A 16,014-nucleotide genomic window follows, 5' to 3' on the forward strand; every position below is an offset into this window, starting at 1 on the left:
TTATGGGTGGATTATGGGTGGATTATGGTAGATTATGGGTGGATAATGGTGGATTATTGGTGGAAAATTCCTCTAAGGATACTTCCACCCATACTCCATGGAGGGGAGGGAGGATTGCTTCACTAAGTAGAAGATAATTCCACCTACAGTTAAGTGGAAGACGACTTCATTGGAAAATAAATGTTACTTAGGAAAAATTTTAAGGGAATATCACATACCGATCGGTCGGAAGAGAGGAGTACCAAAATCTCATGGGGAGGAATACCAAACTCTCGAAGTGAGGGAATGCCAAATAAATTCGTGTCGTGGATAAATACTATTTCTTCGCCATGTATTAACACGTCAATTAGGCAGCAATAATTCAGAAGCATCGCTAATAATTACAATGCGAGAACAGGTAACTTATGTTACTGACGCTTCCATGAAGTAGCGGCCCGACGGGAGGGCGAGGCGGAGATGGCGAGTGTCGTGTAATGAACTGTGCTACTGTAAATGCTACAATGCTACGCTGCAAATACTACAACGATACGCTGTAAATGCTGCAATGCTACGCTGTAAAGGCTGCAATGCTACGCTGTAAATGCTGCAATGCTACGCTGTAAAGGCTGCAATGCTACGCTGTAAAGGCTGCAATGCTACGCTGTAAAGGCTGCAATGCATGCAGTAAATCTTGTAAATTCTGATAAAAATGCTGCAATGCTATGATTTAAATGCTGCATTGCTTTATATAACAAGATCCTTGCTATGATGCAAGAAAATGATGCACTGCCAAAGCTAGAAAATTTTCTGAGAACAGCCATGTTAATTTCTAGATGAAAATGTCGCTTCAGCTGGCGAAGATGAACCCAAATCTTCGAGCTGCCAAATTGTTAACAATAATTTTTAGATCGAATGTAAAACTACCGTTCAATTCTTTAGCGCAAGAAGTTGTTTCGTTATCTTTAGTGTTTAATCTCATTTAATGAGGATAGATATTTCATAAAAAAATTAATACCATAAAAGGATTACAAGGAGCCATGCAGGTGCAACAGCTCCAGAGTTTTTTTTTACCATCAAAGGTAAATCGTGCGAACCAAAACGAACGAGTCACGAAGGGCTCTACTGCAAGCCATGGGCGGGTTATCGATGGCCATCGATGGTCCATAGTCAGGGTTTCACTCATCTTCAATTAGAGAATATGTCCGGCCACAAAAAGCCTCAAACTATATTTTTTAGGTTACATCTACAAAAAATCACATCATTATAAAGAAATTCGACGATTTTTCAAAGAATAAAAGAAAATTTGTTTTTGTTCAAAGAAATTTATTTTGAACGGGGTTTACAGAAAGAAAACTCACACTGTGATTTAAAATGTTAACTTTACTATGGATTAGATTTTGTTACAGTTTAATCGAATTGAATTGTCCGACAATAAATTTAGGTTTAGATTGCATCCGAGAGTGATGCGCCTGGTCCTGCGGAATATTTTCAATTACAGCTCAAACAAATTGTCAAAGCTTTCGATTATATTATATAATACAATTTAATAGCAATCGCATACAAAATCGAGCTCGCATCCAAAAATTTGATCCTTTGTATGCGAAAAGAATCCTTTGCAGGAATGATTAATCATCGGGATACTTATGGCATTTGCCAATGAGCAATTATAGGAGCGCCACACTCAATGTGCAGCATCATAAATGTAAATTAAGAATATATGTGATTTATTCAAACCTTCGACTATTAACGGTAGTCGATAGCAAGCTTTTAGTTTGGAAAATCATTAAAAAAGATTAATGAGTCCGTACATCAAGAGTCAATTACCATCGTTTGTTGACATCCGTCAATGTTGTGCGTCCTACGTTGCGTTGTTGCCTCATCTTTTCGAGATTATTTGCAACGAAATTTTCTAACTCAAATTCGATGTCACTTATTCCTGAAAATCTTAAAGTAACGACTACATTTGGTGATTTTCCTCCATCCTCCATGCAAAGGAAGAGTAGGATGTGAATCAATTTTTTTCTTCTCTTGTGTACAGTTAACTGCATTGGGTGTTTTTTCACATGAACATGTAAAGTAGGTGGCATGTTTTACCATTAACTCGACTTGAAGGGAACATGTCTGCTTATGAACATTGCTAGCGGCTGCAGTTTATAACATAAGTACGAATGACCGTTGAAATATTTTCGAATGAACATGACTAGGAGGCAAATTTTTTAACATGATCGTGACGAGCAGAATATATGTTTCAATCATGACTAATTTATTATGCGCTCATAATTTTTGTTACCGCCGTTGGGATTTATCGCTCACCTAACTTTATTTGGGCATCTTTGGGCCTCTGATACGATTTCCAATTAAATCTAGAACCAAAGCTTGCTGGACACCAAACTAAATATTTATTTGTATTTCCGAATGATGGATCGGCTGCCGCTGAGGCGCCTTCGACTCTGCCTGCTTTAAGAAACCTAGAGCGGTGCGTCTGGGAATATACGGAAATCAAGTATGTTGTGAAACATATAATATTTTTGGTTAGGCATCCGCATTCTACGGTGTGGGTGATGGATGCGCTTTCAGCCTTGGATGTTGATCATTATTGATGAGCTTACACAATGGCGTGCTGACTGCATGGTCCGTCCATCCATCCATGTACGAGTCTAATTCATTCTGGCGGTTGTGCACAGATATGATTCACCAACTCTCAGCCGCTCAATTCTCCAAGCGGTTCGACTACATTTAAAGTCTTTATTTTTAGAAAATCCATGAACAGCTCAACCTCTTCTAGCTTTGCGTACTCTAACATAAAATGCAAAAATTTCGATGAAATGCGAATTTTTTTCTGAAAACCATCCGCAACTTTCAAACTTTAATAAATAAACCAAATATCACGATTTACTTTTATCAACACAAGTCAACTCGGATTACTTTTCCCACTTCTGAATTTACTACATAAACCAAATAGTTACTCTTCATGTTTCATTCTCAAAAAATTCATCTAGTCTCAAACATCAATGAATTGCAAGCCAAGAATATTCCGACGCGCCATTCATCAGAATCAATTTTTTTCGCTCGCCGTATTTTTGTCCCGCTCGGCCCAGTGAGGAACCTGCACCCAGGAGGAGGTCTTCCCGATACGGTAGCTTGACGTCAGCACTCAGGCACCCACTGCCACCCTCACCTCCCACTGCCACCCTCACCCCCCACTGCCACCCTCACCTCCCACTGCCACCCTCACCTCCCACTGCCACAATCACCTCCCACTGCCACCCTCACCTCCCACTGCCAGCCTCACCTCCCACTGCCACCCTCACCCCCCACTGCCACCCTCACCTCACCCTCACCTCCCACTGCCACCCCCACCTCCCACTGCCACCCTAACCTCCCACTGCCACCCTCACCTCCCACTGCAACCCTCACCTCCCACTGCCACCCTCTCTGCCCACTTGTCCATTACCATTCTATGTACTTCTTTGCCACACAACTCTTTCCTTTACTCTTCCTCATTCTTCATATGTCGTCCCTGTCATACTATGTACCTCCCGATTCGTACATTCTTATTCTCCCGCTCTATTTCTTTCCGCTTCTTATCCTCTTCTATCTCTCCTTTCTTTCATATCTCTTTTCAAACTACTTCCACGAGTCTTTACATCAACCTCTTATTCAAAATTAGTTTAGTTTAATCTCCGTTCTCTTAAATACCTTGTAAGGTATTTAATACTTAACCCTTACTTCCCCATCCCCCATCATATTTTTCCACATCCGTTCAAATTGTCCTCCTCTTTACTTACCTTTCACTTTCCTTCCATGCCTTCCCTCTCCTCACATACATATATTTTCTCCCCATTCTACATATATATTACGCGACTGCTTATTTTGGTACTCAATAGAATTTTTTTATTCATCAGCCGAATTATATAACGATTTCGTCCAATGAAGTTGAAACCTTGCGATTTTGTGTGTCTTAATTATACAAAATTAGCCGTAAAAACGGTCGCTACAATCTGAATACTTTATCACAACTTATTCAAGTGAAGCGAATTTGTTGATTTATGCATTCGAAAACACATATCGGAAATGATGAAAATTTATTGAATTGAGTTATGCGCAGTAAGCGGTCCGCAGGGTCACGCGCTCTTGCAATTAAAAGCGGGTATACTGCTCTCTGCATCCCGGCCTTGAGACAAGCACGTAATGAGCACGCAGCACGGTGAGCAATGCATGTAGTAAACACGAGGCACGTTGAGAGAAGCACGTAATGAGCACGCAACAAGGCTAGAAAAACCCGTAATTATTACGCTGCCCGTTGCGCAAAGTACGTAATGATCACGCACCACGGTGAGAGAAATACGTAATGATCACGAAGCGCGCTAAGAAAAGCACGTAATGAGCACGCAGCACGGTGGAAGAAGCACGTAATGAGCAAGAAGCACGGTGAGAGCACCGAATGATCACGAAGCGCGCTAAGAAAAGCACGTAATGAGCACGCAGCACGGTGGAAGAAGCACGTAATGAGCAAGAAGCACGGTGAGAGCACGTAATGATCACGAAGCGCGCTAAGAAAAGCACGTAATGAGCACGCAGCACGGTGGAAGAAGCACGTAATGAGCAAGAAGCACGGTGAGAGCAACGTAATGAGCACGCAGCACGGGGGAAGAAGCACGTAATGAGCAGGAAGCACATAACAGTAGCACGTTATGAGCACGAAGCACATAACAGTAGCCCATAATTAGCAAACAACACATACAAGCAGCACGTAATTACTATTCAGTACGGCCTTCAGCACAATCCCTACACCGGCAATCATAGATGAACTATGAATGATCGATGCCGATCATTCATAGTTCTTCATAGTTCATATAGTTCTCGGCGACCTTAATTTGCCCGTCATTTCTTGATGAATATATGAAGCACCCAAGCCAACTGAGCCACCTTATATGCCTGATGCATTCAGAAGCAGAGAATAAAATTGAGGGAAAGTCTATAAGATATACAGTTGTGGCCACGTCAGAACAACACGGTCGTTAGAGACCAGCAAAACAAGCCTCCAAAGTCGACACTGCGGGCGTCAGCGATTTCTTCATACCTCATCAATTAGTCTAATAAACTGCAAACAAACGTGATTTATTTAGCCCAGAGCAATAATTATCTTCCTTTTAGCAGAGCATCAGATTCCAGGAAAGGCTTCTGCTTAACTGCTTTTGCATAATGAACGCGCAGGTTGTTGTCAAAGTTTTAGATTACGAAGAATTTATTCTATTTTAAGAAAAATTACTAAGAAGAACTTTATATTCTAAGAAAAATTATTCTTTCCCAGACATTTCCTCTGAATGGTTTTAATGAAAACGGAACCTGGCCTTCAATATCATTATTTGTAGAACAAGCAATTTGGTTGCGTTCAAATTGAACTCAACTAGTAACTAAGACGTAACCGTCTTTCCAATATAACGTAAAAATTATTTCCGTTTCCCGTTATTTAATTCTTAGGCTTATCGAAAGTTTAAACCGTCATCTGTCCTTCTGAAATTTTGAAACAAATGTCGATACCAACATTCTAAGTATTCATTCCAGTAACGGGAAGTGGGCTCATGTTGAATTAGTAACTACAGTGACATATTCGAATGCAAAATTTTTCTCTTAATTTATGACGCGGATATTCGTACAACGATTCACGTTGAGATGTGCGCCACCCGTTCCCCATTCCATGTTTGTTGGAAATTGTAAACATAAATTCTAAGTATTTTCGAGTTGACGTATCAAATAGTTGACAAACAGCTGTACTGGAAAATGTCTCATGAATGTGACATAATTACGGCTGAAAATGCAATGATGAAATGCATTTATATTTTTGTTCATACGATTGCCGTGTAGAACATTTTACCATGCAGTTTAACATTATTTCAACTCAATAACCATCATAATTTTTGTCAGTAACTATCATAATTTTCCTCAACAACTAAAATAATTTCACTCAGTAACTAGCATTATTTTACTCAATACAAAGCAGGTCTCTACGCAGGTCGAGGCAGCATAGCTTAACTGCGATGGAACTGAAATCTTAAAATAAGAAGCGGAATCGATTCTCTGAAATGGCGCAGGTTGATCTGCGTTGATTCAGAACATTTCTGGGAAGCCGGAGCGTGAGAGAGGAAGTGTGCCGCCTCTGCTCTACAAAAGGTCGGGGATCAAAGGGGATGGAAGGATGGGGGCAAAAGTAAAAGATAATGCTTACTGTGCAGTGGGGGTATTACATTTAGAATAGAATAGAAGTGTCGGCATTGAAGAAATAGGCCCATGGCCTGTTTCAATTGTTTGAAGAAATAGGCCCATAGTTCAATAAGTCTCATAACTCTCAGGCTTTTCAACCTAAAATATGCTTGCATGAAGTCGTACCCTGCTCGGCGTCTCGAAGTTATTTCCAACTAATGAACATTTGAAATCATTCATCAACTTCAACGGTTATTTTTTTACCCTGAATGTACTTCCGAGTTTATTTTGTTCTTTTAAGAAGAATTTTTTTCCGTATAACAAAACTCAAATTTTCTTGACGGAAGAGGGTTTATTGTCTTGATAAGTGTCAGCTGGCATGATCAACAGATTTTCATCGTCTCTCAAATAAATTTGAATTTGTTGTGTTAGACATGTAGAACGCGGCGCCGGTACCACTGCGCAGAAACTTTCTTCAAATTTAATTTTTATTAGTAACTTGAAGTTCACCTTTTTAGTTGTTTTCTTCTCCGTTATTGATCAAACGTATACATATTCATTCCGCGAAATGGTGTCAATGACCTTTGAACTCGATTGTGACAGCAGTCGTTGCAAGTGCCACTGGAATTTGTGCTTAACACGTTGACTACGATTGCTTCATCTTGTACTTTTGTTTCATTTTTCTAGTACTATTATGGAACAGGGTTGCCAGACTTTCTTTTTTTACCGGACAAATTCCGCGATTTAGTTTTTTCAATTTAGGTGGTCGGCTAAAATTTATGATAGGGGTTGTAAGGGGCGCTTCCTAATTAAATAAAAAAAAATTGAATTTTTACACCGAAATCTACAAATATACTAGTACATATCGAGTTATAGGCCTTTTTGGCCTTTTTGTTCACGGACTTAAATGGCCGTTTTTTAGGCCATCTGGCAACCATGAATTATGGACCAGGAGAAATACATTTCGTGGTACGCATATGTACCAATACGTAGTCAACGTGTTAAATAAATAAATCAAGTTTCGGTTGGTTATGTGTGTGGTAATGGTAGAAGATGCCTGTTATACCAGTTTTCGTGGCTTCGATGAAAACATTTGTATAATAGGCTACAGTAAAAATCGCTGAAGAGATGGCTGATGAGCCAGCAGAGCAGTGACACAGCAGGGTTACGGCACGAATCATCTTACCAATGCAGGAATGCAGCGCGCTAAACTAGGACTTCGGCCCTACCTTCTTGTTGAGGCTCCAAAATGGTTATGGCTTTGAACAGTTTAATACTATATGTAAATGTTAACTGTGCATCTAAAGTAGTATTCACACCTGCTGTGCACACACTTTCTCAAATAGTACTGTCTCGTAATTGTGTAAGAAATAAGTGTTGAAGGATACTGACTATCCGTCGGTGGAGTGCGCAGCTGAGAGGTCGGGTAGAATTTTGTCTCAGTTCCATTTCCTCAAATTATCCTTCAAAGAACAGACTAGACGAAGCTATGCAGGAGCATATGTTCAGTCTTGAAATGCCGAGCACATTACGCAGGCAATAAGTCCAGCAGCTATCTCAATCAATTCGTCAGTTATGGAAAGATCGGGTTCCATAGGCCGGATCCCTTATAGAATCAAGTCGCGAAAAGTTCAAGGCCATGGGCCTATTTCTTCAGTGCCGACACTTCTATTTATTCTATGTCTTGATTGTGAAGTAGAATATGCGGTTAAGAATGCTACTTACTGTCCGTCGGTGGAGTGCGCAACAGAAAGGTCAGGTAGCCTGGAAGCGACAGAGACGCGGCAAATTGACTCGATGGTCCCCATCTCGTTGGTGGCCGTGCAGGTGTAGAGGCCGCCGTCGCTGTACCGCGCTCGCTCGATCTCGAGCGTCGCCAAGCCATCCTCGTCCAGGTCGAATGTGTACTTACGGGACGGCCGTATACGATGGCCGTCCCTGTGCCTGCATAGACATCACACTTAAGTTATTACGCGAAGTGGATTAAGGCCTAAAGTTCTGGCCAGTCCAGTCAAAAAAAATTCTGGCCAGTCTAGTCAAGAAAAATACAAGAATCGGCGACAGGCCTATTATTCAATGCCGAAGATATTATACTATACTAAGGGTCACAGAGATGGCAGTGGTGGTGATAAGAAAGGTTATCACGAGTGTAAATTGATGATGAATTTCCATGCGCAATAATAACAGTACGTGTAAAGGGATTTAGTTCTGCTCATTCTGAAGAAGATCGAATTACAGGTTTGTACTTTATGAAACATGGAAAATTTCTGTAGGCCTCAGTAATAGTTCTACTCAAACTCAAAAATTTACATTACAACAGCATCGCAGGGAAAGAAGTAATCTGATTTGACCAGAAATGCAGGAAAATAACCTATTTTCCTTGCTTCACCATTTGTCAGGTGTACCTGTGTATGATTATATGTCGTTTCTATCTTGAATGTGAGTCGTACCAACTCTGACAAAAAATAAATATAAATAAAAAAGCCAGTTATGAAAACAGCATAAAATTGGGCATTTTCTACCCAACTATGAATGAAAAGTTGAAACAAACGCTAACTTCGCATGCATAGCTTACCGTTAGTCAAATATTGGAAAACAATTATTTCGAAGTTATATAAGAAATTAGCACCCATGCTGACTCTATGTGCTGGAAAGCCAGTAGGCCATGTTCAATCATAGCGCAGAGTTTCGGGATTGGCAGGGTAGAATCTCCTGATTGGATTGCTGAGTTAGGAAAAATACCGTCTATGCTCACCAGACGACCCCGATGGTGGGGTATGCTTCTATGACGGTCTGAAGGATGATGGTCTCTCCTTCACTCACACTCACGTCCTCCAGCTCGCGTAGGAACATCGGGGAGATGTAGGACCTGCACAACGTCATATCGATTGCGTGCTCAGGGACCATACTTTCAAAACTCGCCAAGTGAACGTAAGTACTTACACTCTATTTTCTTGTCTATATGATTGGCGGATTTTGCTTGAAAGGCCGTGAATGATTGGCTGATGAACTTATGATCTCTTAACTTTTTTGAAAGTATAGGCCCAGGATACGATAGTTATGCGACAGGGCAAGTTAAGCTTAAACATTAATGGTAATTTTACGTAAAAGTAAATTGAAATGTGATCTAATCATAAAAAATTGTTCAATTTTTAATGACGCGAATTGTACTAGATTTTCTCATATAAGAATTTCTCCATTAAAATTTAATGACTTTAATAATAGTAGCAGCTTCTCTGGACAGGAAATTATTGACTTATCAGGTCTCAAAGTTAGCTATTCATTCATTTTGACGCGTATCATTAAGCAAATACTAAAACTTTGGTGCTCCAGAGGCGTCCAGCCGTACTCACCGCAGGCCGGAGTCGACGATGAGGCGGCAGCGGCAAGTCACGCAGCCGTACTCACCGCAGGCCGGAGTCGACGATGAGGCGGCAGCGGCAAGTCACGCAGCCGTAGGGGTTGGTGGCCGTGACGGAGTAGATGGCGGCGTCCTCGTGCTGCGCCTCCGACAGCTCCAGCGAGTAGAAGTGACCGTCCTCTTGCCACGTGCGGTGCCCGTCTGAGGCATGGGACGGTCGTGGTCGGTAATATGCAATGTGGGACGGTTGTGGTCGGTAATATGCAGTGTGGAAATGTCATTGTTGAAACGAATTTTTTTAATTACTGAATTATTTGCCCCAAAATTGTAATAGTTGGAAGGATGCAATTATAGAAATAATTGTTACTCAGTGCTAAAAATTACACGAAGAAAATTACAAATTACATTTGGTGACACGATCATTAATTGTGAGCAAGATTGAAAATTTCATTCAAGTAGATTTTGAAACGCTTAACAACTTTGTTGATTGTTGGAGTAAAATTAGAAGATGGGGAGCATGTGGGTAAAAAAATTTCGTTGATTCAATAACTGATATTTTTAGCTTTCTTTCATACGCACGTGTATAAGATACCAATACAAGCACATTTTGTTTGAAAATTTTTCAGAAAAATAAGAAAAATGAAAAAATGGGAAATTTTAAAACCATTTAAAGTCATACAGTGCTATTATTATTTCCTTAAAATAATAATTTTGTGTACAATGTTAATATCAATGGACTTTTTAAAGCTGGTTTTTAATTTTTTTAGCAGGGCCCCACAAAAATTCCATATCCCAAAAAAATCCCACAAAAATCCCTACGATATTCTCATCATATTAAAAAAATAAATGACTGAATAGAAAAGGCTTCTAACGTCAATATATATTATCACAACCAAATTAAATGATATGGCACTCAAGGTTATAGCGCCTGAATGAAAGGAGTTACTAACTTTATTTCCTTAATTACTATTAGCAATAACCAGAAAATATATTAAAATAGCGGAAAAAAATTAACAAAGAAGTAAACGTTGGACAAATCGGATTTTTTAAAATGTACTGTAGCTCTGACATTTCCATCGCATATTAATCGTACCGAGAGTAACTTAGGCGAGCACATGACTCATTTTTTGTATGGTTAATCATAACCATAATCTACAAACATGTAATTTTGTACGTAATATTCGTAAGGGTCATCAGAAATACACATTTTTTTCCACGCACATACATGCGGTTTGGTGCATTAGAAGCGCGCTATGAGAGCTCTATAATGATATCACAAAAACGAAAAATACTTTTTTTGTTGACGCAGACTGTGCCAAACTCTAAAAAAACTATTGTGGAAATTCAGAGTATACAGGTGCACCATTGAATAATAATTCGTAAACATTACCATAAAATATGATTAACCTTAAACATTCGGATGACTGATTTGACCAATCCGATTATAACCAAAATTAGAAATCAATTCGAAATACTAAAATAGCCCCGGGTCTTAGTTGAAAACATAGGCTCGCGAATGACACTCAATCAGAAGGAACAAAAGAAATTTTCTCAAGGTTAAATTATCAGGATCGAAAATACGTGATAAATATTTAAACAGTTTCAAATAAACATACAAAGCATCAATATACTCGGCATCAATTATTTAGATCATCACTTCTTAACTGTGTCACCGACTGGTAAAATATCGAAGAAATATTACCCCATGGCGGTCGGTCAACGAAGATAATTACTCGAGGACTGCAAGTCACGGCCGCACAATCGAGACAAATCGAGACTTGGAAATTAAATCAGAACTTGACTTCTCCGCTTCACCGATTCTCGAAGGCAATTTATCGGGCACCATTTCCATTGAACTTGCAAACTCTGTTGCATGAAATTCATTCCACAAGAAACTCACCAATAGAAATAGAAGGAAAACTTTTGTCGCCATACTTTCCATTTCAGTAACAATTAACGCTACTAATTTCTCGACCACCAACCGTCTTCCACCAGCGGACTTTGTTGCATGAAATTCATTTCTTGAGAAACTCATCAATAGAAATAGAAGGAAAATTTTTGTTGATTTACTTTCCATTTCATTAACAATTAACGGGAGTAATTTCTCGACCACCAACCGTCTTCCAGCAGCGGAACTTTGTTGCGTGAAATTCATTTCTCAAGAAACTCACCACTATAAATAGAAGGAAAACTTTTCGTCACCTTACTTTCCATTTAATTACCACTTAACGAGAGTAATTTCTAAACCACCAACCGTCTTCCACGAGCGGAACTCCGTCCTTGCACCAGCGCACGTCAGGCGCAGGCACAGCGATGACCTGGCACGTGAGGCGCACAGGGAAGCCGACCTGCACGCGACGGTCGCGCAGACGCAGCGCGAACTGCGGCGCCAGACACGGCACGGCATCCATGCGCGACAGCGCCGTCAGGTGCCTGTGATAGACGCCATTTGCAGGAGGCTTAAGTAGTGTCAGTTTAAACACATCAAAAAGATTAGTGGTGTTGGTTGGTGTCGGTTTCAACGCATCAAAGAGATAAGTGATGTCGGTTTCAACGCATCAAAAAAATCAGTAGTGTCGGTTTCAACGCGTCAAAAGGATCAGTAGTGTCGGTTTCAACGCATCAAAAGGATCAGTAGTGTCGGTTTCAACGCATCAAAAAGATTAGTAGTGTCGGTTTCGACGATTAAAAAATTCTGAAATGTGACGATGGGTGGCGGCGAGGGCGCGAGTTAGAAGAAATGACGTCATCGGATGATGAATAAGAATACCATATTCTATATCCATGACTAACAGGAGCAAAGCTTTGATGAAAGAATATAACAGACGAGGTAAGTCGATGCGAATTAAATGATAATAGACAAGCTAACTTGGAGCCTACAAAATAATGATTCACAAGGGTATCTCATAAAGGAGAGAACATGAGTAAAGATGAAATTAAAAAGCTGGAAAAATTAGCTACAATCAGAATTCTTCAGGATTTCTGCCCGCGGGACCTACCATGCATCCGAGGCTGACAATAAATTTACAATATTGTGAGGGCGCAAAATATATTTCCTTAATCGAGATATTAAGGTTAAATTACGCAAAATTCTGGATAAATGGGTGGAAATGAACCGAAACGATCGCTGTTTAACATAAATAGGGTTTGAAACTACTGGTAATGTACGGACGTTCAAACAAAACAGCATACGTTTATCGATGCTCCTTTTCCGCAGCTAATAAATGGGCCAAAAAATGGAAAAGCAAATTTTTTGGCTTTTTAGATCCTGACGATCCCCCTTAAGCTATAATAGCCAGTATAGGATGATGGTTCAGATTGGGGGTACCTTCAAATAAAGATTTTTGAAATTTTTATCCCAAGTCCTGCCTGAGGAAGTGCGGCGCTTTACAACTATAAGCACAGCTAAAAGTTAACCCGCTTCACATTGACAGTGCGAAACGGAAAGATCGTCAGATAATGATACAAACCATTAGAAAAGCTACAAAATTTCGGCCACGATAAAAGAATGACACTGACCTGTTGATCTTCTCGTGGGCCTCCAGCACGGAACAGTCGCTGGTGGACAGCAGCCTCGTGTAGGAGGTCACTCGCCCGCCAGGGTTCACTGCCTCCATCTCGTACTTGCCTTCATCTTCCCAGTGCAGGTCGTCGATACGCAGGCTAACCTGTAGGTGAAAAATACTTGCATCAACTTTTATTACTTGAAACTGTTTTTCTTTACGCTAGCTGAGTTATTTTACGAACCTGAAAAAATAACTTATAAGTAAATAATATTGGAAGAGGCTATCTACGAGTAAATTGACATTAAATTACTCGATATGCAAAAAAATGAGCGAAAAATAGAGTAAACAACTATTGCCTGGCAGTAATCAATTCTTGGATGGCTCAATTTACAAGGTTTAAAAGTTATACTCCATTATTTCCTAGTCAGAGATACTTTTCAGTAAGGTTTAATAAATTTACAGACATTAAATTTACCAGTAAACGCTGAGAAACTTTATGCTTCCTCATCAGTCAGATTAAGCTAAAAAAAATTTTTTTCATCTATAAACTTGATTGGAATTATGAATTCACGATCATAAAATTTACCAATAAAGATTAAAGTCTCTTACTTTAAATCGGCTACAAAAATGCATGAATGGGTTCAGTATATACTATGCGGGGTACGAGGCAAAATATCGGCATAAGAAGAAAACAATACATGCATAAGAATTATGAAGTGAGAATAATTCTTAACGTATCTTTAATTCATGTCAGAGTATTTGAGTATCACGTAATGACTAAAAAATCATAAATATCTGGCACAGTAAATAATAGAGTAGCCGTTGATAAACTTACCTTGTGAACGTAGCCGAATACGTTGTGTATCTGTTTGAGAAGTGGACGGCGGTTAAAAGTGAAAAAAAAGCTCAGTCTAGTTCATCGATTCATTTACAAACATTGACCGATCTACGAATAAAAACACATCTCATATAATTACATGCAATTCCACAAAAATCTATTGCTGCTACTATTACAACAAATCGACATTCTAGTGAATATTTACAACAAACTGACTAAATATTCTACATTCTAGAATGGCTATTGAAAGGAAAACCTGGTGAGCAGAGTTCGAGTCGACAATAACGACACTACATCACAGGTTTAGTTAAAACAATCATCTATCATAATTCAATGTGATGTTTTTCTGATCATCGGTGCAATCGAAATTATTTTTATGCATGCAACAACTGAAATAATCAGTTTCTGAACTATAGTACTCTTTTTCATCTATGTGGGCAATACCTGAGCAATAGATAAACATGAGTAAATGCTTGTATATCCTAGATGCAATTTAACCGACTTGTATACTGAAGTTGTTTTAGTGTACACACACTAACAATTAATATCCGGAATAACTTTACGCATTTCGCTTACATAAATGGTTTACGTCCACTCAAAATGTAACCGAAAATTGTAATAATAACTGAACTTATTGGCATAGACGGTGAAGTTTAGATTAACCTTTGTACCCACAATGTTTTATTTCATACTCTCTTATTAATATTCGACAAGCAATGCGCAGAATTCCTTATCGTACGCAACATCACAAAACCGCAAAGGCTGTCAAGTTTTACAGTGTCAATGGTCGCCTCGTGACACTTGCCAACGATTGAAATTAGATTCCAAATTCAACACGAAATTTCAAAGTGCATGTTTTTTTCATTTCTATAAATTTATTACTCTGTATATCCTCTAAATAGGTTTGGCAACCTTTCGGTATCGTATTATTGTAACGTATATAGATGGATTGGGCACAGAGCAGGTAGATCTCTCCACAGTATCGATCACCAACACGAAGACTCTGAATTCAGAGTTCTAGCGCTCAAAAACAAATGAAAATTATTAATGATTAATGATTAAGGGCAGATTAATGAAGTTAGGCATTTTTAATGTAAGGGATATGATGAATCAACTAATGACAATTTCATGGGGAGTCGGGGGTCAAAAATAAAAACTAAAATCCGTAGACTACAAATCATTGTTTAAGAAAACTTTTAAGGGGTTCTGAATTATTTTTGAGGGAGGGCGGAAGACAGTAAAGCCTTGTGTCATGTGTAACGTTATATCATGCATTTAATCTGTGAAATATAGAAAATATTGGTGGTTTAGCATGAATTGTCTCATCTATTCGATCTTTCATTTATTTTTTCTCTTTAACTTCCTCACTACATGTAAGTTTTCACTGCAGAGCTTCATTCCACTTCAAGGTTCTCAAGCGCCTAGTCGCTCTGAATCGTAAATCTTGTGGACCTGACAACTTCCATTCCTGATTACTCAAAATGTTAGCAAACGTCCTATCCGGCCCTTTGACTGTATTTTTCAAAAAAGGAAAAAAAATTGAACGAAGGGAGCTTGCCGGCTCACTGGAAAGAAGCTAAACTGACACCAATGTTCAAAGAAATGTCAAGAGAAGCCAACTCATTTTCTACCTAAGGAGTTGACATTTTCTTAGCATATTGAAGCTCAAGTTAATAAATGCAATAAACGACTTGGACTGATCACACGCTCTTTCGAGTACATAGATGCAGAAGCGATAAAGCTGTTGTTTGTCGCTGTCGTGAGTCCGAACCTAGAGTTTGAAAGCGACGTGTGGTCACCGAAACTTGAAAAGGATAAAAATTTAGTCGAGAATTTTCAAAGACGTGCAGCAAGGATAAGTTCGGGATTAATGGACAAGTCTACTGATGAAATATCAAAGATTATGAAGCTTCGAAGTCAATGTTATCGACGTCTGCGCGGCGAACTCATCGAAGTATTCAAGTATACTCATGGTTTATACAAGGTCCCAGAAGGATTCCTAGAATTTAAAACATGAACCAACGCCAGGGGCCACGGCTATAAGCTAAAAACAACTGCGGTGCAACACATCCATGCGACAATATTTCTTCTCGCTTTGAGTCACCGACATGTTGAACAGCCTCCCT

General features: G+C 39.4%; 1 protein-coding gene across 6 annotated transcripts in view; it reads right to left on the minus strand.

Moving 5' to 3' along the window:
- Positions 1–16,014, minus strand: part of LOC108682041 — a 131,451-nt gene that overhangs the window by 95,911 nt on the left and 19,526 nt on the right. For 4 of the 6 annotated variants that reach the window (XM_047880514.1, XM_047880515.1, XM_047880511.1 and 1 more), the window contains exons 15-20: positions 13,886–13,915; positions 13,064–13,212; positions 11,799–11,977; positions 9,592–9,745; positions 8,939–9,052; positions 7,909–8,127 (exon numbers count right to left, since the gene is read on the minus strand). In XM_047880514.1, coding sequence (XP_047736470.1) covers positions 7,909–8,127; positions 8,939–9,052; positions 9,592–9,745; positions 11,799–11,977; positions 13,064–13,212; positions 13,886–13,915 — 845 coding nt within the window. Of the gene's footprint in view, positions 1–7,908; positions 8,128–8,938; positions 9,053–9,591; positions 9,746–11,661; positions 11,680–11,798; positions 11,978–13,063; positions 13,213–13,885; positions 13,916–16,014 lie in introns of all 6 variants that reach the window. The other 2 variants (XM_047880512.1, XM_047880513.1) reach the window with 2 other exon arrangements.

This window comes from Hyalella azteca, unplaced genomic scaffold, assembly GCF_000764305.2.
Source record: "Hyalella azteca isolate HAZT.00-mixed unplaced genomic scaffold, Hazt_2.0.2 contig5528, whole genome shotgun sequence".
Taxonomy (NCBI): Eukaryota; Metazoa; Arthropoda; class Malacostraca; order Amphipoda; family Hyalellidae; genus Hyalella; species Hyalella azteca.